At 41.4% G+C, this 24651-nt stretch overlaps 1 protein-coding gene and 1 non-coding gene across 2 annotated transcripts in view; one reads left to right on the top strand and one right to left on the bottom strand.

Moving 5' to 3' along the window:
• The window catches only part of Adgra3 (adhesion G protein-coupled receptor A3), a 107963-nt gene extending 100564 nt beyond the window's left edge, over positions 1-7399 (bottom strand). The window contains exon 1 of the mRNA XM_047566805.1: positions 6868-7399. Coding sequence (XP_047422761.1) covers positions 6868-7106 — 239 coding nt within the window. The 5' untranslated portion in view covers positions 7107-7399. The remainder of the gene's footprint in view (positions 1-6867) is intronic.
• Positions 4428-4500, top strand: Trnaa-ugc (transfer RNA alanine (anticodon UGC)). Its single transcript has one exon. It is a non-coding gene; the product is annotated as a tRNA-Ala (tRNA).
• Positions 7400-24651: the final 17252 nt, after the last annotated feature.

Genomic DNA, 24651 nt, shown 5'->3' with positions numbered 1-24651 from the left:
CCCTCTTCAGAATAACATACAGGCAACCTAAACCATACTTAAAGCATTAAAATTATATTGGAAATAAATTAGAAATAAATTCAGCCAGGCAATCAATTAAAAACTTAAGGGGCAGGTTTCCACCTACAGCTTCTTAATCTCTATGAAAACTGAATAATAAGCTACATAAAGAACTCTGTATCCTAATTTTTGTCCGTATACAAGAAAGAAGCTGACACAATAATGAATTAGTTATACTCTCCGAGCTTAAGATTTCCCCGTTGGGTCAAGACAATACAGAAAACAATCACTTTCTGAGAAGCAGCTGAAATGAAGAAAAAGTCACTGAATATTTTGTTTAGAAACCATCTGGTGTCATTTTCTTGTTACCTGCAAGCGTTTTTACTTCTTTCTTTTGTCTGTTTTCTAAACTATCTTTATAGGCTCCTAGAACAGACGTTGGAATGGCAATGGGACAACCCTGTCCAAACTTTCCTGTTGTTTGTGTCTGAACTTGGCATGCTGCCAAACCCACCAACTTCTCTCCCATACTCCTGATGCTGGAGGACTTCAAGCAGGCAAGAAGCAACAGGACCCAGAGGCTGGGTTGTGCAAAACCTTGTCATATCTTTCAAACTTAAGACTTACATTCAAGGACCCAAAGCCTAAGTCTGCCCCAAACTCAGCAATATTTCTATTCCTGGTGTAAAAATTCAGGCCACTTACCAACAGTTTTGTAAGATCAAGTAGGTCAAATGTAATTGTAGACTGATTTAAAATCAGGGATGCCACAGCAATGAAATGCTGAACTGAACAAACAAATGTTCTCATTTGTGATAACAAGGTAAAAATCTAAATGTGCAACCTCTTCCATCCCCCACTTTTGCTGATTTTCCACCATCCACCTGTATCTTATGTGCTCTTGCCCATTAAGAATGACTGTGCACCCCCACACTCCAGTCGAGAGACACATCTCAGAGTCCTCCCCCTCAAGGGAGGTGCATTGAGAGCACCATCCAAAATCATGCCAAGTGGTTCAAGAGATATACGGGTGCAGCTTGGCAGCAGTATGCATGCTTGGCCTGCCTGAGACCCAAGGTTCAATTCCCAGTAAGTACTACATCAAAAAAAAAAAAAAAGATAAGAAGAAAAGAGCTTGGAGATTAAAAGCTACCCAAGTTCAGATAAGAAAGAGATCAACATGCCAGGGCCTTAAGTGAAGAGTCTGGTTCACAGCAACTGAACTGGATTGGGAAGCACCAGAGCAGGGATTACCAGGCACGGCACAGGTGAGTCTTAGCTAAGGCACACAGGAAGCCAAGTATGAACTCCACTCAGGGGACAAAGAGAGGCACACTTTGGTTAAGCAGAGAATTTGTGTCTGAGCCAGTCCTTGAATGAAAGCATTATGTCTTTATATTTTACCCCAGAACCCTTACCACTGTGTCTAAACAGAACACCATTTCACCAGAGAGCCATAGAAAGAAAAAAATGAGTGCTAAGCTTTGGAAATCCAGGTATGTAACACCTTGGATTCAATGACAATGACTTTATCCAACACCCAGAGCTCCCTGGTAGAGTACAGGCCACAGCAGGCTGCTGGTCTGTTCACTGAACTCACATTGCTCCTCTCCCTGGACTGCATTCACCTGGCAAAGCAGCAACCTGGCTCCACCCAAGGAGTACCGTCCTAGGCTGAATGTGGCTGGAGACAATGGCCGTACTGGCCATCTCCCTGGAGTGTGAATCCAATCTCAGGGTGAAACTGGACACGGCTCCTCCCCGCTGACTTTTCTGCAATCACGAGTATGTTCACTTTCCAAAAGGACAATTTCACTCTTGGTTCACCTCCTCTTCCCACATTTCTCCCTCACCCTGCATCTTGTCCTTGAGAACTGGAAGCAAGGGAGCTGCGACTTCCTCTTCCTGCTACCTGCCCCCAAGACCCTGCTGCCATTAAGAGCCAAACCCTTGCTCTAGCTCCAGCCTGTCTCTTCTTCCACTACCATTTCTCCCTCTCTTGGAAATCATCTCCAACTCTACTGAGAGGGGTTCTCACGCTCCCCACAAAAAAAATCAGACCTTCCCTCTCCACACTGCACCTTCTGGCTCCCTCATACCGATCCTGCCTCACCTGCATGCCGTTTCCACCAGCCCTAGCCAGTCCCAGCCCCTTGGACCCTCAAGACACCCATCCTGGCTTCTTCTGCCTGTACACACTGACACCGCTCTCAGAGAGGCCCACGCCTCCAGCTGTAAAAGCCAGGAGTCTGTTTCCTGTTCCTTCCCTACCTGATCTCTAGGTACCTCTCCACCAGGGCAAATGCTCCTGGCTTCAAACACCTACTTCTGCTGGCTTTAACGGCCAGATTCTCCCCCTGGCTCCCCTGGCCTCAGCAGCTGCTCCTCCTGGGTGTTCTTTCCAGGTTCCTTTGCCTGGGTCCCTCCTTTTCCTCCCATCTGCACACTCTCTCCCCAGCTGACTTCCAGCAGGCCAGTGTCTGCAATACCAAGTACAGGCCAATGACCCCAAGCTGTCCCTCCAGAAGTGACCCAACAGTCTCTCCACTCTACCTGGGCCAGCCCCCAGGCCTACCTGACCCAGGAGGTCCTCTGTCCCCCATTAGATCTTTCCCTACCTTCAGGCCACGCTCAAGTCCTCACCTCCCCAGGAACTCCCAAGGACTCCAGAGCCACACAGACCTCTCCCTCTTCAGACTTTCCAGAACTCTGAACCAGTCTGCAGTGCAGCATTTACTCCTTAATCACACACATTCTTTAATCGGTCCCTAAATGTCTGCTTCCTATTGTGTAAATCCTTTCTCCACAAGGAGATTTAGGTTTCTGAACAATACCAGCATTCTTTTGCTTGTTCTTGGTACTGGGCCACGATGGAGAAGTACCAACAATTAGCAGTTTTCTGAAAGCAAGCAAACCTAATATTTTATACAGAGTAAAAACCAAAATTCATGCACTGTCAAACAGTCAGAAAAACCTGGACTTAGTGGGCACATGGCGCCCACCTGTAATCCCAGTGGCTCTGGAGGCTGAGGCAGGAGGATTCTGAGTTCAATGTCAGCCTCCTCAGCAACTTTTCGAGACCCTATCTCTAAATAAAATATTTTTAAAAGGCCTGGGGATGTGGCTCAGTGGTTAAGCATCCCTGGGTTCAATCCCCAGTGCCAAAATAAATAAAAATAAAAATAACCTAGATTTCCTCATCCCTAAATTCCTTGAAAAACCAAAAAAAAAAAAAAAAAAAATTTTTTTTTTTTTATTTTCTTTGTCTAGAATCACCAGGTAGCATCGTGAGGAAAACACAGTTGAGAAAGCAGGACAAATTTTCTGTCAATGAAGTCCTCAAAAATTTTAGAACTGAAAATATTGAACATTTCCTATAAAACATAGGAGTATAGTAAATAATTTGTATTTCTTACAAAAGCATTAAATTCAGGTAAATTTTGTTGAAATAACACAATTTAATCCTCCAATATAAGTAAGTGTACATGAGGGAGTGAGAATAAACATGGTCCAGCCAAGGACTTCTGCCAGACTTTTCTGGGTAAACACGGCTAAGGAAGTGGAAAACTGGCTCAGAGAGACAGTTGAAAGCGTTCAGCTTCAGGCTAGGAGGAAGCCCAGTTCATCAACCAAATAGGAAAAGCCTTATTTTTCATTACTGAAAAAAAAAAAAAAAATTGATCCTAATCTCACCCCCTCCCAACCCCTGCCAATTCCCAATTAATTAATTTCCCTCTTTGCAGCGATATCATAACTCACTGAAAAGCCCTGGCCAAACCTAAGGGATTAACTCAAACCCAGGAGTCTGCCACGTGAATGCTGGCCCCTACTCCCTCTGCTCTGGCCATCCCTCCGGACAGCTGCCCTTGACATTCTAACAATACCAATCACACAGCACATACCTGAACACTGTCCTCAGCAAGTCTGCACATGCTGGGGTCTCCTCACTCCAACTTGCCCATTTTCAGTCCCAGTCTCCTTGCTATTTTGTTCACAGTTATCGTTCTCATTTTTCCAGAATTGGCTCAGGATCCTCAGATCCTCAATCTCACCAACTGTACTCCAAGAAGTACAGTTGTCTTTTCTGAGTTCTTTTTGCTACACCTACGTCCCAGTAACAGAACAGTACCATGCTGTTCTGAGAATTATTCATGAATTGTCCTCCCCAAAGACCTGCAAGATCCTGGAGAACAAAGATCATGCTTCTTTGTTTTTGAGATGCTGGGGATCAAACCTAGGGTAGAAAGAATGTGAGGCACACTCTACCAGTGAGCTACATCCCCAGCCCAATCATGATTTCATTTCTATTCTGTATGAATTGTGCAGTATCTCCCCAAAAGACATGTCCAAGTCCTAACCCCAATGCCTTCAGTGTGACTTTCTTTGGAAATAGGGTCGATGGAGGTATAATTAAGAAAAGGGGAGCTGGGGATATAGCTCAGTTGGTAGAGTGCTTGCCTTGCAAGCACAAGGCCCTGGGTTCAATCCCCAGTACCGCCAAAAAAAAAAAAAAAAAAAAAAAAAAAGAAAGAAAAGAAAAAAAGAAAAGGGTCTTGAAAAGACATCATTCTGGACTTAAGAATAGACCCTAAATTCAGCAGCTGTCTGATCTTTGGAGTGAAGAGGATCTGAGACATAAAGACACACAGAAGAAAGTCACACAAAGACAGAGCCCAAGAGTGGAGCTGGCTGCCACAAACCCAAGAACTTCAGAATTTGAAAGGAGTAAGGAAGGATCCTTCCCTAACTTCTTTAGAGGGAGTATGGTCCAGCTGACACCTTGATTTTGGACTCCAGACTCCAGATCTGTGGGAAAATAAATGTGTTGTTTCAAGTCATAAAGTTTATAGTAATTTGCAGCAGCCATGGAAAACTAATACACACACACAGTCCAAACCTCAACATGCCAGCTTCTACCAAGGAGCCTCCCAATCAAAACTGTTGAACTAAGATGGATAAAAAGCAAGAAGGGAAGATGAGAACCTATCTGAACTGCAGGGCAAGAATCTGGGACATGGACCCAAATACCAAATCACCATGGAAACCTGGATATGTCACTTACCCACAGTTGACTCTAACTCCTTGCCTAATAAAAATAAGGAAACTGGCCCCTAAGACCTTTACCAGGTCTGAAATACCTTGAACACACTTTACCCAAAACATTAGTTTTAACTGATCCTTAAATAAATTACTTCTTCCCATTCACTGAATTAATTGTTAATTTTATTTTCATCTAAAGAGTTTACAGGTACAAAGAAAAGTTGGATAACAATGGTATTTCAAACGCACTTATATTTTACTCAACTCATGAAAAATTTAGCAGAACGGTTTAGTGGATAATATGCCGAAAAGCAATTTTCTACAATATCACCTATTTTTTTCTACAAAGCAAAATCAACAATTTAAAAGCAGTTGATCAAATCCAGCTGGAATGGTTGACATTTCAGAAAAACCGGACCTAAACCTTAAGCACCACTCACTGACCCAGAACCTAAATGTTTATAAATTAGTCACTGTATGGTGACTAATTTTTGCAGAGTAACAAGGGACTTCTAGAACACTGGGGTTTTCTCCAGTAGACTCAAACTGTAATTAAGGTCCCATTCCCAAAATTTCCACTTCAAAGTATCTAGCCAAGAAGTAAATAAATACAACACCAAATGGCAAAGCTTTGGTGAAGGAGTCAAACAAAAAAACTGTTTTACCCATCTCTATGCCTCCATAAACTGAAAACCACACATATATGCAGTTTTCCTGGGTTAAAGCCTTCCTGGGTTAAAGCCTTCCTGTTTTAAAAAAGGAAAATGAGTTATCAAAGGTTTAGTAATGATATTTATACCTATCTTACCTGTATATCCTTCTGAGGAATTTGGATTAAATTACAAAACACATTTTGAGTTTTTTCATAGAAGATGCTGTGGCCTTTGCCTTCATGTTTTTAGTGGAAGTCTTCTTTTTTTAGGAAACCAACCAAAACAACATAGAGGAAAACGGAGCCCCGGGACTCATATTTCAGTCTGACAAAATATCCACTAGAAAACTCTTAAGACTTAAACTTTCCAAACCCATTTATCTTTCAGAAAACAAAATCTGGAGTCACTGGGGCCAACGATTTATCTAGCACTGGCAGAATTATGCCTTCAAAAATGGACCTTGAATCCTGACACAAAGTGGGTTACCAAAATTTTTCCTTCCAGGTGGTAACTAAATCCGAAAATCACAGTGGAGTTAGAAGGCTCCAGAAACGCAGTGTTAAGTCTGTAATTCTTGGCTTTCCAATATGAGTTCTCAGAGGCATGAAAACGGAACTGGAAGGTGGGTGCGTGTTTGCAGCCCTTAATCACAAGTCTACCTTAAAAGGTAACTGTAATAAAACTAAGACAGCAAGCAGCAAGGGAAGTCTCTGGGTCTGGGGAGGACACAGGGGCGTTCAAAGTTCTTGTGTTCTGCAAACTCAACAATCTAGATGTAACTTAATCTGCACGGAGGCAGGACGAATTCTTCCCCACCAGCGCTGTTTTCTAGAAGTCCAAAACCAGGATGAATGAGCTTTAACTCTGCCGACTGCATGTTTACTTGCATCCTCACGTGGCACGGCGCAACCACTGAAGCGCAGCGCCCGGGAGCCTGAAAACTTTACTTTGCAAACTAGCCGAGCCCGGGAGGCGACTTGGAGGCAGACTGGTTCCCCTTGCCCCAAACTGCACCCACGACAAGCAGCCTTCCCCGGGCACCACCCGCTGCCTGCAGCTCGGTTCACACAAAGGCGCGTGGATGCCGCCAGGACCCTTCTCCAAAGTTGCGCAGAGAGAAGCCGGGAGACTAGAAAGGGGGAGGAAGGGGGCCGGCGGCCCGCGGGCTACTCACAAGGTGACCGTGCGGTTGGGCAGCGTGTCTGGGGGCAGGACCTGCGCGAGCTCCAGGCTGCTGCACACCACCTTGCCCTCGGCGGCGCCCGCCGCCCTACCGGTCCCTCGGGGCCGCCCGTCGTGCTTGCAGCCCGGGGGCAGCGCCGCGGCCCCGCCGCCGCCTCCCAGCACCGCCAGCAGCACGAGCGGCAGCAGCAGCAGCGGCGCGCGGCCCCGCGGGCGCCCAGGCGGCTCCATGCGGCGGGCCGCGCGCGGGCCGGGGCCTGAGGCCGAGCGGCGGCGCACTGGCCTAGCGGGCGGCTCCTGCGCGCGGGCGGGCAGGGGCGAGGTGCGGGCCCGGCGGCTCCCGGAGCCTCGTGGCGGCCGCGGGACCAGCCCTCCGCGGCGCCGACATGCTCCTTTGTCCGCTGCGGCGGCGCTCGGCCTCGGGGGAGCCGCGGGGTCACGGCCGCCGGGTCCCAGCGCCGCTCTACGGCCCGGCGGGAGCGCCGCCTCCTCCCCCGGCCCGCGGCGGCTCCTCCCCGCCGCCGCCCCCGCCCCTCCGCCGACGCCGCTCCTGCCTTCGGCTCGCCCGCCGCCGCCCGCCGCTCGCGCAGGAGGCGCGCCGCGGACCCCGGGGGCCGGACCCGGTGCGCGACTGGAGGCGGAAGTTTGCGGGGCCCGGCGGAGGACCGTAACTCGTGCAGGGGGCGGAAGAAAGTTCTAGTCCGAGCTCCGGCCGCGGCGGCTGTCCTCCCGCACGTTTCTCATCAACACCGCCTTCCAGACAAAGCCGGGCTGTGCGCCCCTGGGGCCGCCCGGGGCGCCCGACGAGCCCGGCCCTGAAGATGGAGCGAGGGGCTGGAGGAGGGCCGAGTTTCCCTCCCACAAGCCAAGGCTGAAAGCACCCGAAGGAAGCATCAGAAAAGGCATCGCCTTCCCACCTCACTAGGCTAGTCTGGTTTGTTCGTAGTACACCAGATCCAGCAAACAGGTTTCTCTCCAATAAAGCGAACTCTGAAACTATTTCTGGCCTTCAGCCACAATAGCCATGGACCCTAAAAAGGTTGCATCGAGGCCTCGCTGGACTGGTAGCCTTTGGAAAAAAGTTTCTCTCAGAGCCCAAAGATAGCTTAGATGTTAACCGGTTGGAACCATAGTGAGCAAATAGTCAAGAAAGCCCAACGGAGTCTGTTGCTCTAAGGCCACATACCCTGCCCTAACACTTGCAAACCCTGGAATCATCTACCCTATATTTGAAATTTACAAGGAATCTATCAAGCTAACAAGTAAAATGAGTTCTATTCTACCTTGAGAAATATACCTGCAAAACAACCTGGAAGGCAGGTTTGAATGCAGAACTCACAAACACCTTGGAGTTCTTCCATCCTGAAATTTGACAGCCTGGAGAGGGTCAGACCTGAGCCTTGGCCTGTACACCTCCACTCCCTTTGCTTCCTGTGCCCAGCTCAGTTCAACAAGAGGAGTTCTCTACAGGTGCGGACACCCCAACCCCTCCACCAAGTTCTGTCCACCCCTTCCAACAGCCACCCTTTGGCAGCCCCTTGGGTTCAGGAGTACACATACCAGTTATTTGGTCCTGTGTTGAAAAGAGGATTCTGGAAAGAGGCCAGCCCAAGGTCTGGAAGTTTGCTTGGGGGTTCTCTTCTGAAAATACCAGGGTCCAGAGTCCCGTGGACATAGTCCAGAGTAGGAAGGCTCTGGGCATTGGCGCTGGAGATTGTTCATCCCATGAGGAGGATGCAAGGCCCGGGGCAGGCTTCTCTTGCCTTGGTCACAGCAACACTTAGGCCCCTATGAACCTTATTTCAGAGAACAGTTCCCAGGAATCTATTTGACCTTCTCAATAGTAAATGACCTCCATTTGCCCTACACTTAAATAAATTTGAATAGCGGGTCATTTGACCAACACTTTGAGATTTAACTATATAAACCCAAAAGAATCCAGCCTTGTCTAATAATGCATTCTATAAAGATAGAATTGTTCTAGATCTGGGACTGGGAGTGTAGCTCAGTGGTAGAACTCGAAGCTGGAGGCCCTAGATTCTATTCTCTACGCTGCAAAAAAAAAGAAAAAAGAAAGAAAGAAAGAAAGGAAAAAAAGAAGAACAAAAAACTTCTGGATGTTTGTTGTCCAACAGGGTGGTCATGTGTGGCTGTGTAGCCCTTGAAATGTAAGAAGTGTATTTTTCATACTACTTCATTTTAATTAATGTAAATGAATTGAAGTATCTGGTGGCTGCCCTGTTGGTGATGAACCAGATCTGGACAGTACAATGGGTAGAAATAGTGGGAGATTATCACCACTATCAAGTACTTCTAAATGAAATCTATATATAATCTCAGAAAGCAAAATGGTAACCTGTGAGCACAAGGCCCTGGGTTCAATCCCGGGGGGAGGGGGGGGAAGGTAACCTGTGTTAGGATCAAAATGCAAAAGAAACAAAGTAACACCATTTTGTTCTGACCTGCATCTGTTGTATGCTTGCTTATGTTTTCTTTTCAGCCTCCTGACAGCTGTATCTATGTTGGCAATACAGTAGGACCTTCCTGTGTCCCTATGGACCTGATGTATAACAAAATGACTCTAAAATGTATAATCAAAAGAGTTCTCTCTTAATCAAAATATCTGTCTCAACAGGGTCTTTCTGACCTACCTGTGCCTCAATTGTTCTTGTGGGTTTTGTGGGTTTTGTCTTTATAAACTCTGTACTTCCAAAATTCAGATGGTGGGAGTCCTTTGAGGCATTAGCCTGCTCCCAGCTTCTGCCTGGAACACTCCTTAAAAGACCTTTTTTTCCCCTTTCAACCTGGCTCAATATGCATGGTGGTTTGTAAGTCCATAACAAGATAGGTAAAATCGTTTATATTCCTCTTGAATTTATTTGAGAATTATTATTCCCTAACAAAATCATTGATCATCATCATCACCTGTTTTCTTTATAAAGTAAAAACTTACACAGCAATAGGGAATTTTTTAATTACCGCATAGCTACAGATTGGCTTGTGAACTTGAAGTATGATTAGTTTAAAGCCTGTAGTTGAAGTACATGAGCTTGTCTAATTTGAAATGTGTTTACCACAAGTACTAATATCAACTTGATACATGTCCTCTATGCTACAGTAGAGCAAGTTACACAAAGTACAGAATTATCAGAAAAAGATTTCACAAGTTAATCCAAGGAGAAATGTGAAAGAAATATTTTTATTATATGGCTAGTATTAGTCATTCTTACACAAAAATCACTCAAAATGTCTTTGAAAATAAAGATCATTACAGACCACAAATAGTAGGATATTGAAGCTGAACAGGGCTTTACAAAGTAATAATACTATAGTCCTTGAAATGCAGTTATTATTTTATACCATCAGAGGTTCATGAGCACATTACAAGCAATCCTTTCCACTTATAAAAAGATCTTAGAGGATGACACTATCTGAAACTTCCTGTCTCCTACCCTTCAGTTACACAGAATCTAAGTTTCCATTAAGCTACCCCATCCTTGACAGCTTCTTGCCAGACAGGTCTATCTACTGTTGATCCCCCTTAGGCCTTAAGAACATGCCAGTTGAAGTTGTAGGACCTCATGGTTCCATTCAAAGTCCCTAATGTGTCTGTGGTTGTCCCACTTTAGAAAGTCCTGTAGAAACTGAGAAACTGCTTGTTAACCACGCTTACACATACACATAGTGCCCTAAAACTCTATTGCATCAACTGTTGCTTTAAGGATGGTAGATAGACCACATTCCAAAGCTGCTATGCTGCGAATCCTGTCTTGCCATGTTACATGAGCCTTGTAGGAGATCCCAGGGAAACACGCAAAGATGCTTTTGCTTTGCTCAATAGAGAAATTGTATTAACTGTGTATGGGTGTATGATGTAAATATATAAGTAATAAATATGTGCATGTGTTTAAATACATGTGATTATATATATATATATATATAAATTAAGCATTTGTATTCATATTTATTATTAACAATTTCTTTTATATGCCTGTCTTCCTTCTCTAGCACACAGTGAGCTTCTGGATTCCCTTTTAAAATCATGGTCCCCCAGTTTTCATTGCCCCCTATTATGTTTGTTACTCGACTCTAGACAAACTTTTGAAACTAATATTTTTTTTTCTTTGTTCTAGGGATTAAACCCAGGGATGTTATGCCACTGAGCTACATCCCCAACCTTTTTTTACTTTTCATTTTGAGACAAGGTCTTGCTAAATTGCACAGACTGACCTCAAACTTGTGATTCTCCTGCCTCAGCCTCCTGGGTCACTAGGATTACAGGCAATGTTGCTACACCTGGCTAGGTAATCTTGATGGCTTGTCCAAACCCAAATATAGCTCCCTTTTTAAATTTGTTTACATTTTTACATCATTAGTTTCCTCCATTACCATATCAGTTCTAAGATGCCCTTATTTAATTTTCATGGCATGCACTGTTAGTTGCAAAAAAAGCCATTCTCAAACTTTTTGTCTCTTAGAACTAAACACTTTCCCAACCTCCTTTGCAACTATTGGTGGCACATAACCTACTTCTCTCCAAAAGAGAATCAAAAACTGTCCAATGTAGTAGCCACAAAACACATATGGGTATATAAATTTAAATTTAAAATAATCAAAATTAAACTAAAAAGTCCATTTCATCATCATTCTAATCACAACTCAAGTGCTCACTGGCTGCATGAGGGTATTATTTTGAATAGCACTATCTTCAGAATATAACATTACGAAAACATCTACTGTGTGTGTGTGTGTGTGTGTGTGTGTGTGTGTTAAAAAGAAGCTAATAGCTCTCTCTCCTACCACTTTTATTCTTGCTTTGGATATGGTCCTGTGAGGACATGATAACTGGAGCTGAAGTAGGTATTTTGTGGTCACAAGGAAAAAGCCTAAAGGAAAATTCCAAAATAATAGGAGGAAATGAAAGAAACACTTGATTCACGGAAGTGGCTGAGCTGCCAATCAAGGCTCTGAACTTCTTTTTATCAATAGTGAATATTCTATGTTTGTAGTCACTGTTATTTTAGTTTTCCAACACCTAAAGCAGTGCTTTGCACATAAGTAACTCAAAAGCATTTATTGATTCACATAGCTTAAATGTTATTCATTTTTATGCTTCAAATAACTAACAAAATTCCTATTAGCTATTGAACTATGTATTTTGGATAACTGGGCATGAACTCCCAGCTAAAGTTAACTAACTTGAAATGATTGAAGTTCCATCTTCTCTGTACAGATGGAAATGTATAATATCATGATCAAATTAGCAGCAGGAAAGAACAACAGTTTTTAGCACTTGAAATATCTTAGTGATACCTCTAATAAGCCCTGAGAATAAACAGACATTCTCTGTTTATTTTTGTATCATTTAATGTTAATCTCTTAATTGTGACAGCTGTAGCTTATATTTTTAGTCATTGAGTAGCATGTGCTAGAATGTGTCCTTGGTCATTACCCAGGACCCAGATAGAATCAGCAGTACTATCTCAAATATCCCCCCAGTCTCATTAGACAGTGTTGGTTCCTATTCTGGCTTACTAGTTATGAGAAATAGTGACCTTCAACAAGTCACCAAGTCTCACCTTTGGAAATGAGAGTTTGAACTAGAAGTAGTTTTAATGTGCTATGATTTTATCCTGCTGAACCATGAAATCTTCTTTTGTTTGCTGCAGCCAGACTAGCTTAGAATGTATCCCTGTGAGAGATAAATGCTCTTTGTAGATGACCAAATGCTTTTGTAAAATGGTATCTTCCTCATCCACTCCAGTGTAATTACCATCAGTTGTAAATATAAGGCAGAGACACGAGGGAGAAATCGACCAGCAGTGTTGTGTGAGAGATTACCTCCAAGTAACAGAGCCTCCAAGCTTATGTATGGACAGGCCGATAGTTCAGATGTCATGGAACAGGACGTGGCCCAAATTAGGATGCTCAAGTAGCATGACTTATTACGAGTTTAAAACACTTGATGAGGGCTGGGGTTGTAGCTCAGGGGTAGAGCACTTGCCTCGCATGTGTGAGGAACTGGGTTCAATTCTCAGCACTGCATATAAATTAATTAATTAAATAAAAATCCATTGGCAGCTAAAAATATGTAAAATAAACAAATAAATAAAACACATGATGAGAAGCAGGAAAGAGATGGAGTAGTCTAGCCCACAAAGGATAGGGTACAAATAAAAGGTCACACTACCCGAGTATCAGGTCAAGCTTCATGTGAACTCTCTAGTTTCTTCCATTTATTTGTCTCTCTCCCTTCCAACACAGCCACATCCGTCTTCACCACTGGTGATGTGGCCTAGACTTGATGAGGGTCCGACACAGGTGAGATACCAGAAGCCACTTTTTCTTTTGGAGAAATGCTTGGGGCAGTGGTCCCTAGTCACAAATTTACCTTGTCAAATGGCCCAAGAAGCAGCTATGACTTTATTTGTGCTTCTGAGACAGAGGATATGAGGTCAGTTAGATTTCAGCCATGGCAGGCTAATATTTAACCAATAAATACAGAGTGCTTCATGTAGCTCAGGTGTATTTAGTGAATCATGGGTGCTGGGTGCCTTCTTGGTCTTTTTGTTCTATTCTTTGTGTGTGTGTGTGTATGTGTGTGTTTTCATTTCTTCCACCATTTTTCTCTGTTCTCTCTACTCTGCATACTTTCCTGTGTCTGCTGTGACTCAAGAGCTATTTGTTTCTATACTTAGTGTCATTTATCCTCCTGGCCTTCCCCCCAAATTTTCCATAGCAGAATTAAAGATTCTTAATTAATACTGAAAAACATGAAAGAAGAAACAACAGCCTTGGTGGTAATTTAGAGATATGATCCACTACAGAGATAAAGCTAGTTTTTCTAAACAGCAGTGATTCCTGAGTATCAATCTCCCAAATATATTATAATCTATCTTCTTGTATTAACTATCTAAAACATTATCAGCTTTAGTCCTGTGTACCAACTATAATGATTAATATTTGTCATCTGACTAATAAGGATAGGCTCAGCAGCAGATTTGCCAATCACAAAATTTCCATCTAAACCTTATTTTTTAAACTGTGGTCTCTGTCTTTCTTTGTGTCAATTAACACACCAAAATCCATTTGTTGTTTCAAGCAGAATGAGAAGTTATATTGAAAGTATTCCTTTCTCAACAAAGTAATTATTACTTTGAATCAATCTCTGATCCAGTATGTTAACACATCGAATCTCCTGTTAGTTGTGCTTTTATAATATACTTATTTTTTAACATCCTCTTATATCATTTAAGAGTCTCAAACATTGTTACATCGTAAAGAATTTGTCTGTATAAATTGACCAAACTTAAAAAATTTTAATCTAGATGTATTATTTCACTCATTACTCTTACATTTTTAGTATTGGGGATGATAGGATTAGTTTCAGTGTGTATGTCAGTACATCAAAATGTGCATATTTTTGTTTAATTCCAAGAAAGAGAAAATAAAGAGAAAAAGTGATAAAGTATACAGGAAAAAAAGCACTGATCTTGAAGTCAGGAGATCAGATTAACATATTGATTGTATCTTTAGCTAGGTTACCATGGGCAAATTACATAACTTTTTGGCACCTAGTTTTCTTCATTTATTATGAGGTTTAATTTAAATTTAATTTAATATAACATTGAAAGCACATAATAGGTACTTTGTAAAGAATAGCTGAATCTGAGCTGGTCCCCTGCTTCATATTCCTTGTGAAGAAGGTGAAACCTGGAGAAGTTGAATTAATGTATTCAGGGTCACATCCTTGGTTCTTGTAAAAGCCTGAACCAGAGAACTGGGGAAGTTTTCAGGTATAATTTCTTTCCCTTATAAACCCATAATCTGACTTTCTTATAAAACTGGTCAAGCATTATGATTTAGGTAAATCACTCACTAAATCTCAGTTTCCCTACCTGCAAAATTGAAGGATAATAATTGCTGCCTACTTTCTGGTAATATTAGAAAGGTAAAGAAGTAAAGCATGGAAGAAATCACTGGGGAAAATATTCTATGCAATTATATTATCATAAACATTATAAATGCCTTTTATCTTTAATAGTACTATATTACAATTACATTTATCTGGTTCTCCCATCTCTGGATGTCTAAATTCCTCCAAAATAAGTCCTTTGAACATTCTTAGACAATGCTTCTACCAGCAAGGCAAAATGGGGAATTGAGACAATGATTCAGGAAATCAGGAGAAAGCAAGTCCATCTTCTCCACACGCCTGATTCCTGCAGTCCTGGTTGTCCAGGTCAAGACTCAGCAGTGGTCTTAACCACTTTGCAAGTAAATGCTCATCACTTTAGAAGACTAGTAACAGGCATCCTAAGTGCACTTCAATAGAACTGAAATGCATCCAGATGTGCATTGTGTGAGGGAAAGCTTTTGTCTTGTTTATTAGTGTATATCTAAGTTGGTTTTTGTTGTTATTGTTGTTGTTGTTTGTTTTCTGTGGTACTGGTGGTCAAACCGCAGGGCCTCCTACATGGCTAAGCAAATGCTCGGCCATCGAGCTACATTCCAGTCCTTACTAGCATTTTGACTAATGCCCAGCATACAGTTGGCACTACACAAGCAATTACTGAGCAAATGGATAGATGAATAAATAATAAAATAATGAATAATATTTCTGAATTCATTAGTTTGTCTTTTCATGTTACAAAATAACTACAACTTAATTTCTGATAACTTTAGCAAACTTTTCTTTATGATCTCAACTCTCAGATCAGTTGACTGTGATTTTTTTTTGGGGGGGGTGTTTTTAATTTTTTGCAATGCTGGAATTCAACCCAGGGACTTGCACGTGACAGGCAAGTGCTTTACCACTGAGCTCCCCTCCAGCCCTTAGTTCAGTTGAATATACATTAAAATTTCTCATACTTGCACATACATTTTGAGTGTTTGATGTTACCGTTGCTAGATTATAAATGGTAAAGCTCCAGAAGCCTGAATCTGTAGCCAGTCTCAATCAGGAAAATTACTCATCTGTCTGAAGTCTATTTGGCAGTAAAAACCCTGTATATTAAATTATAAATCTACTTAATTAGCTTCTTTAATCATCATTAAATAACTCTCAGTCCCTTTTGATGGAAATATACAATAAAAACAGTCTCTCTGGCAATTAATATGACAATGTATAGTCTTAAGTTGAGCAGAAGATTCTGCCTAGGACTTGTCCAGCATTTTTGATTCATTCTTACCTGAGACTCTCAGGGGTTATTGGTTTGTTAGTCAGCTAAGAATAATTTTTTTTTTATTCTCACCCTGCCTCCACCATGTGGATATCCAAGTCCCTACCCCTTTTCCCTTCAACAGAACTCAGAAGGAGGAAAAGTCAAGAATCAAGTCCCTGATGATAACACCATGAAATACTATGGAAAATTCTTCCATAGTATTAGTATTAGTCAAAACTAATTCATTAAAAATGACATAAAAATAACTGCAACTAGTTTAAACATGATAAGAAATATATTGTTCCATGTAAATATGAGGTTGCTTCAGGCATAACTGGATCTAGGGTCTGAAACAATCCCTCCAAGTCTCTTTTGGGGCTTTGTTCTCAGGAAAGGACTCCTCTTTGAGAGGCCACTGGAAGCTCTTCCCTATAAACACACCAAAAAAGTAATATAAGTACAAAAATAGCAGTCTACCCTCACAGCTTTCCCAGTGAAGGATAGGATCCATATGTCTTGGGTCACACAAGACAAACAAAACAAACAAAACCATCTGCTATGCTATTCTTTCTCCTTAATAGTCTGTGACATAGAAAAAAGAATAGGAAGGAATAGAGACAAAATGTTCAGCATCATTATCTCTGGGTGGTAGACATACAAGTGAATTTTAATTTGTTTTTATTTGCCATTTTAAAAGTATACAAATTACTAATATAATTTTAAAACTTAAGTATTATGCCATAAATCTCCTTTTTATTGAGTAAATGAATAAATATTACTACTGAGAGTCTACTGTGTGCAAAGCAGTATTTTGTGTGCCCAGAGAGAACTAAATGGATAGATAGACTTGGTAACTGTCTTCAAGGTATTTGTTGTCAGAAAAGGAGGACAAATATGTATCCACTTACTGTCTGTTGTGAGGGTCCTTAAATCCTTTAACCAAGAATAATGGCCACTAAAATTTACCAGCTATTGGCTGGGGTCAGACCTCAGTGGTAGAGCACTTGCCTGGCATGCATGAGGCCTTGGGTCCAATCCCTAGCATTGCAAGCAAAGTTGCGGGCTATTATTGTTCACTGCTTTTCTCCAAGTTACTCTCTTCCACAACAGAGAGATCAAAGACTTAAACATAAAATAGAAAATATTTAAAAAATCATATATATACATATATACACATGTACCATAATAAGAAATAAATTGATAAATTTTATTTCAGAGAATTTAAAATTCAGCTCCTCCCCTCAAAAAAAAAAAAAAAAACCACATACACATTAAAAAATCAAGTTATACTACCAGCAACTTGGGAGGTTTAAGCAGGAGGGTCATGAGTTCAAAGCCAGCCTTGGCAACAGGGAGCAAGCAACTCAGTGAGAACCTGAATAAAATACAAAATAGGTCTGGGGATGTAGCTCAGTGGTTGAGCACCCCTGAGTTCAATACCAATACCTGGTACAAAAAAAAATCAAGTTAAATTTCGAAAAATTTGCACTATATGTGATAGAGGGATAGTTTCCTAATTATATTAAAAAACTATAAATCCTTATGAAAATGTTCAACTAAGTAGTTGAAACTAACTAGATGAAAGACAGGAATATCTAGCTCACAGACACAGGATAATAGAAAGTTGTACAATGTGAAAAGATGGTAGGCCTCAGTAATAATGAAATAAATGCAAGCAAACGAACCAAGTGATAAACAAAAACTGAGATAGTAATTTTCACGCACCAAATCGGATTGGAGAAAAACAGACTTACTGATAACAGAGATAAGATCATACCTGAGATAACAATGTTTATTAGAAGAGAAAGAAGAAGATGACAAGACCACCCTCAAGAGAGTGAGTCTTCTTTAAGAATAACAACTCACTTCTTGGTGTCTCTGCTTTCACTGGGGTGGAGCGGGGGTGGATTGCCCAAGTATCCCTCTCAGCTCTAGATTGACAGACTGCATTAGCTAACACTTAAGGGTGACCATTGTTCTTCTTGCCTGGCTAACAGTTCCTAATTGAAACTGGTTTTATAGAATTTATGGTGGGTGGGCTTCAGTCTTAATCATTCTGCTTTACTTAGTCTAGGAACCTCAGTCCATGTTCTTTGTATAGATTCTTGCTTAAGATGTCTTAGCAATTAAGTCCTTCTGAGCAATTAAGTCTTCCTGAATTTATCTATCTTCCTCCTGCTATAAGAGAAATAGCTCATATCAGGCAAGGGGTCTAAATAGCTATCTTGTCAGACCTTGAGGTGACACTGAGGCAGGACTGTTCATTAATTGATTGGTTTAATTGCTCTATAGTAAGTATTTTCTTAAACTCTTGACCCACTGTTCATATCTAACTGCTACCTAACATTAATATTTAGTCACATCCAGATGCAGGAAAGCCAACATTCTTTACATTGCTGGAGGCAATTCAAATTGATATGACGCTTTTTTTTTTTTATGACTGATACCAACTTTCAAAAAGATATCTATAAATAACTTCAATACAGAAATTCCATTTCTAGGAATTTTTCCTTCTGGCCAAGATCAGCATGTGTGCAGAGAGTACCTATGGAACAAAGGAGCACATTTTTGGGTTGTTGTTGTTTTGTAGTGACAATAGGCTGGAGGTAACATATATGAATAAAAAGAATTATTATTAAATTAGTCAGGTAAAGCAGAGGGCAGTGGAGACTTTAGAAAAACAGTAAGAGTGTAATATGAAGCAGGGCTGGATGGGGTCTTTGTCTCATGAATTCAAAGACTGAAGTGCACAGACATAAGGGTGAGAGCAAAGTAACAGGATTTTTTAGCATAATAGAAAGAAAGAAAACAGAGCTCTGGAAGAGAGAGGGGCCCCAAGAGAGAGTTGCCAATTGGTGTCTGTTATCTAGGAGGTTATATGAATCTACAGGGTTAAGGAAGCTATGCCCCAACCCAGTCCTGGATAAGGCTCTGAGTGTCCAGGACACCAATCAGGTTACTGTGCCTCTTTATGGAGGAGGTCTGGACACTAGGTAACAGATGTCTTGCTGTCACTTTTTCTGCTTAAACAGAATTCAGCCTGACCTTAATGAGGCCTGGCTTTTTGTGTCTGTATTTTCTCAGCCCAGCTACACAGAGACTTGACCTTGAAGGGACCCAAATGTCCTTTCTGGCTATGTTAACCCTTTCTCCTGCCTCAAGAGGATCTTTGTATGTTATCTTTGATTATTTCCTAAACAACTACATAAGAAGAGAGATACAGTGGGTTCTTATTTTTTATTTATTTATTTTTTTTTTCATTTTTGGGTACTGGGAATAATTGAACCAGGGGTCCTTTACCACTGACCTACATCCCCAACCCTTTTAAATTTTATTTTGAGACAGGGTCCAGTTAAATTGCTGAGGGCCTCGCTAAGTTGCTGAGGCTGGCCTTGAACTTGTGATCATCTTGCCTCAGTCTCCTGAGTTGCTGGGATTATAGGTGTGCTCCACCATGCCCAGCAGGGGGGCTTCATTTCTATAAATAAAGGCGTGTGTGTGTGTGTGTGTGTGTGTGTGTGTATGTGTGTGTGTGTGTGTGTGTACTGTGTATGCACTGAGTATTTCTGGAAGGATATATGAAAATTGTAATGAAGAGGTTACATTAAGAAGTTACAATAAGAAGTCCAAGCTGCTCACCACACGCAGGCCAATATTTGTGACAGAAATGTTGGAAGGAAGTAATCAGGCTTATACAAGTGTGATGGCAAAACTAGGCCTGGTTGTGGAATGAAATTACAAAAACATTATGGTAAGAAACCGATGCTGGGGAAGGGCTCAGTCTACTCTCCTCTCTCAGCCCTTCTCCAGGAAGCCTAACCAACTATGGCGCCCTACCTTTTGGATTATAAATAACTGCCCCAAGAGTCTGACTACTCCCTCTTGAAATGTAACAGAGCCTGTGAAAAGAGCCTTTTCTTCTTATCTGTTTCTGTGAGCATGCTTTATGTTAGAGACCCTGCACGAGGCCTTCAACCACATAGATTAGACATCTTTTAAAAAAGAGGAAAAAGTCCCAATGATAGGATGGGTCTCAGATGACGTCAAATAAACTATAAATATTGTGAGAAACTGTGGCTCAGGGCTCGGAATTTGGAGTTTTCTTTTTCCTCTGGGCCTGCCGGTGTAAAATAGAAATAAAATAAATGTTTGGAGTTCTCCTCTGCGGGTGCTGCTTGCTGCTTCTCCACCAGTGTGTTTCCCACAACACAAGGGTTGACACCTCGAGAAAATAGAGGTGCTGACAATGCAAAGCTCCATCTTGTGAGGCTCAAGGGTGCAAAGGGCTGATAGAGGGAGGGAGAGGATGAGCAGGGCAGGAGGGCTACCTGGTGAGCGGGTGTCCTCATCCAGGGAGTGTCTCCCTTTTTTCTTCTCCAAACAATGCAATGGACTTGACCTCCTGGGTTAACGCCTCTAGTTTTTTTAGACAGACCTATTCTTCTCAAATCTCACTTTCATTTCCATTCTTTGTGTTGTTGTTGCATAAAAGTAAATCCTAGGAGGGGGTGACAAAGGTCACTAGATATTCTGGGTGTACATTTGCAGAAGGACTTATTGGTTAACATCTTAACCACTTATATTGGGCTTCTCTTTAGCATTGAGACTTCCCAGCAAGGGGATGCAAAACAATTAAGAAGTACCACCAACAATCTTGCGAAGGGCAAAGCCAACAACAACTGCAGAGGAGCAACCCTGTTGCTTATGTCTGCAGAAAGGATCAGGGATGAGAAGACTTAACACTTGATTGGGTTTACCTTTGTTAAATTATATGGTTTCTTTTAAAAACTCTATACATGTATTTGTTTTTCAATAAAAAGACACATTGAGTATAAAAACAGACAAAGAACAAAAAATTATACATGCATTTTTCCATTATATGACATCAATAGACAGCAAATGATCACAGAGCATGTTCTGTTTCTTACAGGAGTTGTTCCTTGGAAGAAGTCTCTTATTTATGCAAGAGTAAAAAATATAAAGCAAGGTGGTATCCTCTGTGTCCTGGAGGAGTCAGTTTTTAAAAAGCAGGTTGACCCAAATTGCTTTTTTAAAATAGCCCTTCAAATGCAGATCAGGTCTCTGGGGGCTGGAGGTGGCAGATGTGAGTAAATTCGAATAGGGCAGAGGAGATTCTCAGGAGTGAAGGGATGGAGGCTCTTAAGACTAAGACCCCTTTCAGACTGAACAGCTTTAGATCTTCGATGGATTTGAAATGGGAATCTAGGGATACAAAGAGAACACTTCATCTCAGAAATGCCCATAAACTGGGAATACAGAACAAACAACTGGTGAGCAACCCAGGCCTTGCACTTTGCCTTGAAAAGGCAGCAAAACCACAAATACCAGAAGGCGCCTGGAGGAACAGGAAATATGTGTGTTGAAGGCTTTGGTGACCAAGAAATGACTTAAGCCCCATCTTAACAGTAAGATGCACACCCCTGGGTAGAGATGTAAGATGCTAACGAGACATGTGATGTAGGAAGGAGATTGATTAGAATGTGTAAGGACAATGAGTAAGCACAAGAAAAACGAGCAGGAAATTGTGTAACTCTGCCCTGACTTCACCGCTAGTTCAGACCCCTGGCTACCATCCCTCTATGAGCCTCCTCACTCCCATTCTCAAGCATGTACTATCCCTTTATTATAAATCTCTTGCTCTGCTACTCATGCCTGATGTGTCCTTAAATTCTTTTCTGCGACATGGCCAAGAACCTGCAAGTTCTCCTCAGTTTTTGGAGAAGTCTTCGGACCCCCTTGGTGATAGGCTTGGTGGTCTTCAGGGAGTTCTATTGGGAATGAGTGACATTTTAACTGAACCCTGGGAGAGGAAGCAGCTTATAAAAGATTCTTGGAACTGGAAATAAAATGGAACATTTGAGAAAGTGATAAAAGACCAGAGCAACAAAACAGATGAGAACACTTTCCAGTGAAATTAGCCATGTGGACAGAGGTAAAATCCAGCAGGGCCTGTGGCTTTGTTAATTAAGAATGTTTTTTGGGGAAACTGGGGATGTGGTTCAATGGTAGAGTACATGCCTAGCATGCCCAAGGCCCTGGGTGAATCCTTAGCGCCAAATAAATAAATAAACAAAATTAAAATGAAAAGAAAAATACATTGTCTTTCACCTGATAACACTTGAAAGACACTGAAGATTTTTTAAAACAGAGAAGACACAATAAAAGTTGCCAGTTCATGTGCTTCTTTGGTTCCTGAATTGAGATTGAAGAGGGATGGAAACTGCACAAGATCAGAAACTCAAATAACTTAAAACAGGGTGGTGGGAATGGAACTGAGAAAAATCATGCCATATTTAAGGAACCAAGAGACTCAGGGAAGATTTAAGGGATGCATCAAAAATGATTCCCAGTTTTCGGGTTTACCTGAGTGGAAGAAGATAGATCCATCAAAACGGAGCCCCTGGAGGAAGACAGTTGGAAGGTGTTGAGTGTGAAATCCATTTTAAGCAATCAGTGGTCCTGTTGATTAGGGCGTATTATGAAGAGCTGAGTTTTCAGCAAGGCCTAGGGATTAACATTTCTTTTTAGTCCAAGTATATAAATTTTATTTGAAGCTGTAGGGGAGCATGAGATTTCCTAAGTAGGAAGACTAGAGAAAGGAAAAGGGATTAGCTAGCTTCAATTTTCAACTTTTAAATATCGGGAAAGGAGAAGGAAGAAACAAAAGTCAAAGGTGAAGGATTTGGCAGCAGAGAAAGGTGGCACCAGAAACCAAGGTAAATTGTAGCATTTCTAAAGGACACTGTAATAGGAGACAGGTGACAAATCTTTATGATCATCTGAGTTGTCTTGTTTTACTGAGTTAATGAGATCCCTTTGTGATAACCAAGATTTAAAGAAATCTTTATTAGGAACAATATCTGTCTTAAATGAACTGTTTTTAAATTGCTTTCATCAACACCAAAGGAGCTGAACAACAGTTTAAACAAAAGGAGCAAAACACACCAACACCAAAAGCAGGAAACCACCTGTCCTACAGGCAGCACCCAGCTATACTCTGTCCTCCCCACACTCAGTCCCACCCCTGAGTCAACCTACCCTGCTGCCTTTGGTGGCACAGTGTTTTGGGAAATTGCCTCTGAGCTCCACTCAAAAATATGAATTTCTCGCTGAGTCCAGTTCAGCTGTTGCAGGATTTAAGGGAGAGTGACAATTTTCTCTGTGTCTCTGCTCAATTCTTGAGCAACAAGGCTAAAACTTACTTGTCAGATAGCATCAGACAAGGTAATTCTAAGGATTCTATTGTCCTCAGATCATAAGAGAAGAATATCTTATTAATCAATCATTGAACCAGGCCAACTTTTGCCCATTTTTGCCTTAAAGATAAATATTTAGTCTAGTCTCAGGCAAAAGTTTACCCTTTGGGCAAAAGTGGGTAAAAGTATTGGCGCTGACTTTCAGAGTGAGTTTTCTGTGTCATGCTAGAGTAGGAAGCTGCAATCTTTTAGTGTAAAAAGTCACGTGAAGGTATACATGTTAGCCCTTGCCTGCTCTGTGGTCTTAGTTGCAACTACTATGGTGAAAAGCAGTGGTAGACAGTACATAAAGGAATAAATGCAATTCTGTTCCAGTTCTATTCCATTTATGAATACTGAAACTGGCATTTCTTATCATTTTCACATGAGCTTGTAATTTCATGTACTTTTCACATTATTCTTTTTAAATTTCTCCCCAATCCATTTAAAATTCAAAAACCATGAGAACTTGAGGGTTTCATAAAAAACAGATGATAGGCTGACCCCTGCTTCTGACGAGGAGCATCATGACAGGTCTTCATTTGGATTGTCATCACCTGATCGCCTCCCCACACCACCAATACCTAATTCAGAAAATTCAATTCCAGTTGTTGAAAGTGAACATGTTAAGCTTTGGGGGAGGGAGGAACCTGGCAAATATTGGAGTCCAGTTCCTCCAACATTCTTATTTAAGGCAATCTTAGTAGTCTGCACCATCCAGGGATGGCCATTTGCTTGGAGTTGATAAGACATAATGGTGACAGCTTAGATAAGGCTCCAGACTACAAATTCTCACAACTCAAGCTGAAGTTGAATCAGAGCTGTTGTCAGTAAAGATGGTGTCTGTCAATCTCTGTGTTGCAAAAACTAGCAAGAGCTGTGATTGTTGCAGCAGATGTTTGAAATGCAATTATAAGCACTTAGAGACATTTTGAGAGGGAGTCTAACCCAGGACGGTCTTCTTTTGATATCAGCCTACAAAATCAATATGAATTTTTGAATTGCATTTGGATTGCTCAGAAGCCCTTAGTCTGAAATGGCCTTGGACCAATAACATCTAGTAGGCTAAAATGTGGTACAACTCTTTTATAGTTGTTTCATTCTTCATATTTGTCCTAGGCTACCTGACATAAATTTAAGCAATGAGGTCATGCAAATTCCTCCTGATGGATTTACACTCAAGATGGTCTGATGACCCCCGTTTAGAAAAGTAAGCTCATTTCTCCATAAAATGCTTTCTTTATACAAAATCAACTCATTCTGATGACTCGGGGTCAAGTCTTTCTCTATTTCATATTCTCACTCTTTTTCTCTTTTGAGAAAAGAATCAAAATGGGTTGTTGTACCAAGATAATT

Source organism: Sciurus carolinensis, chromosome 10 (genome assembly GCF_902686445.1).
Source record: "Sciurus carolinensis chromosome 10, mSciCar1.2, whole genome shotgun sequence".
Classification (NCBI taxonomy): Eukaryota; Metazoa; Chordata; class Mammalia; order Rodentia; family Sciuridae; genus Sciurus; species Sciurus carolinensis.
This window is presented reverse-complemented; position numbering and strand designations above follow the sequence as displayed.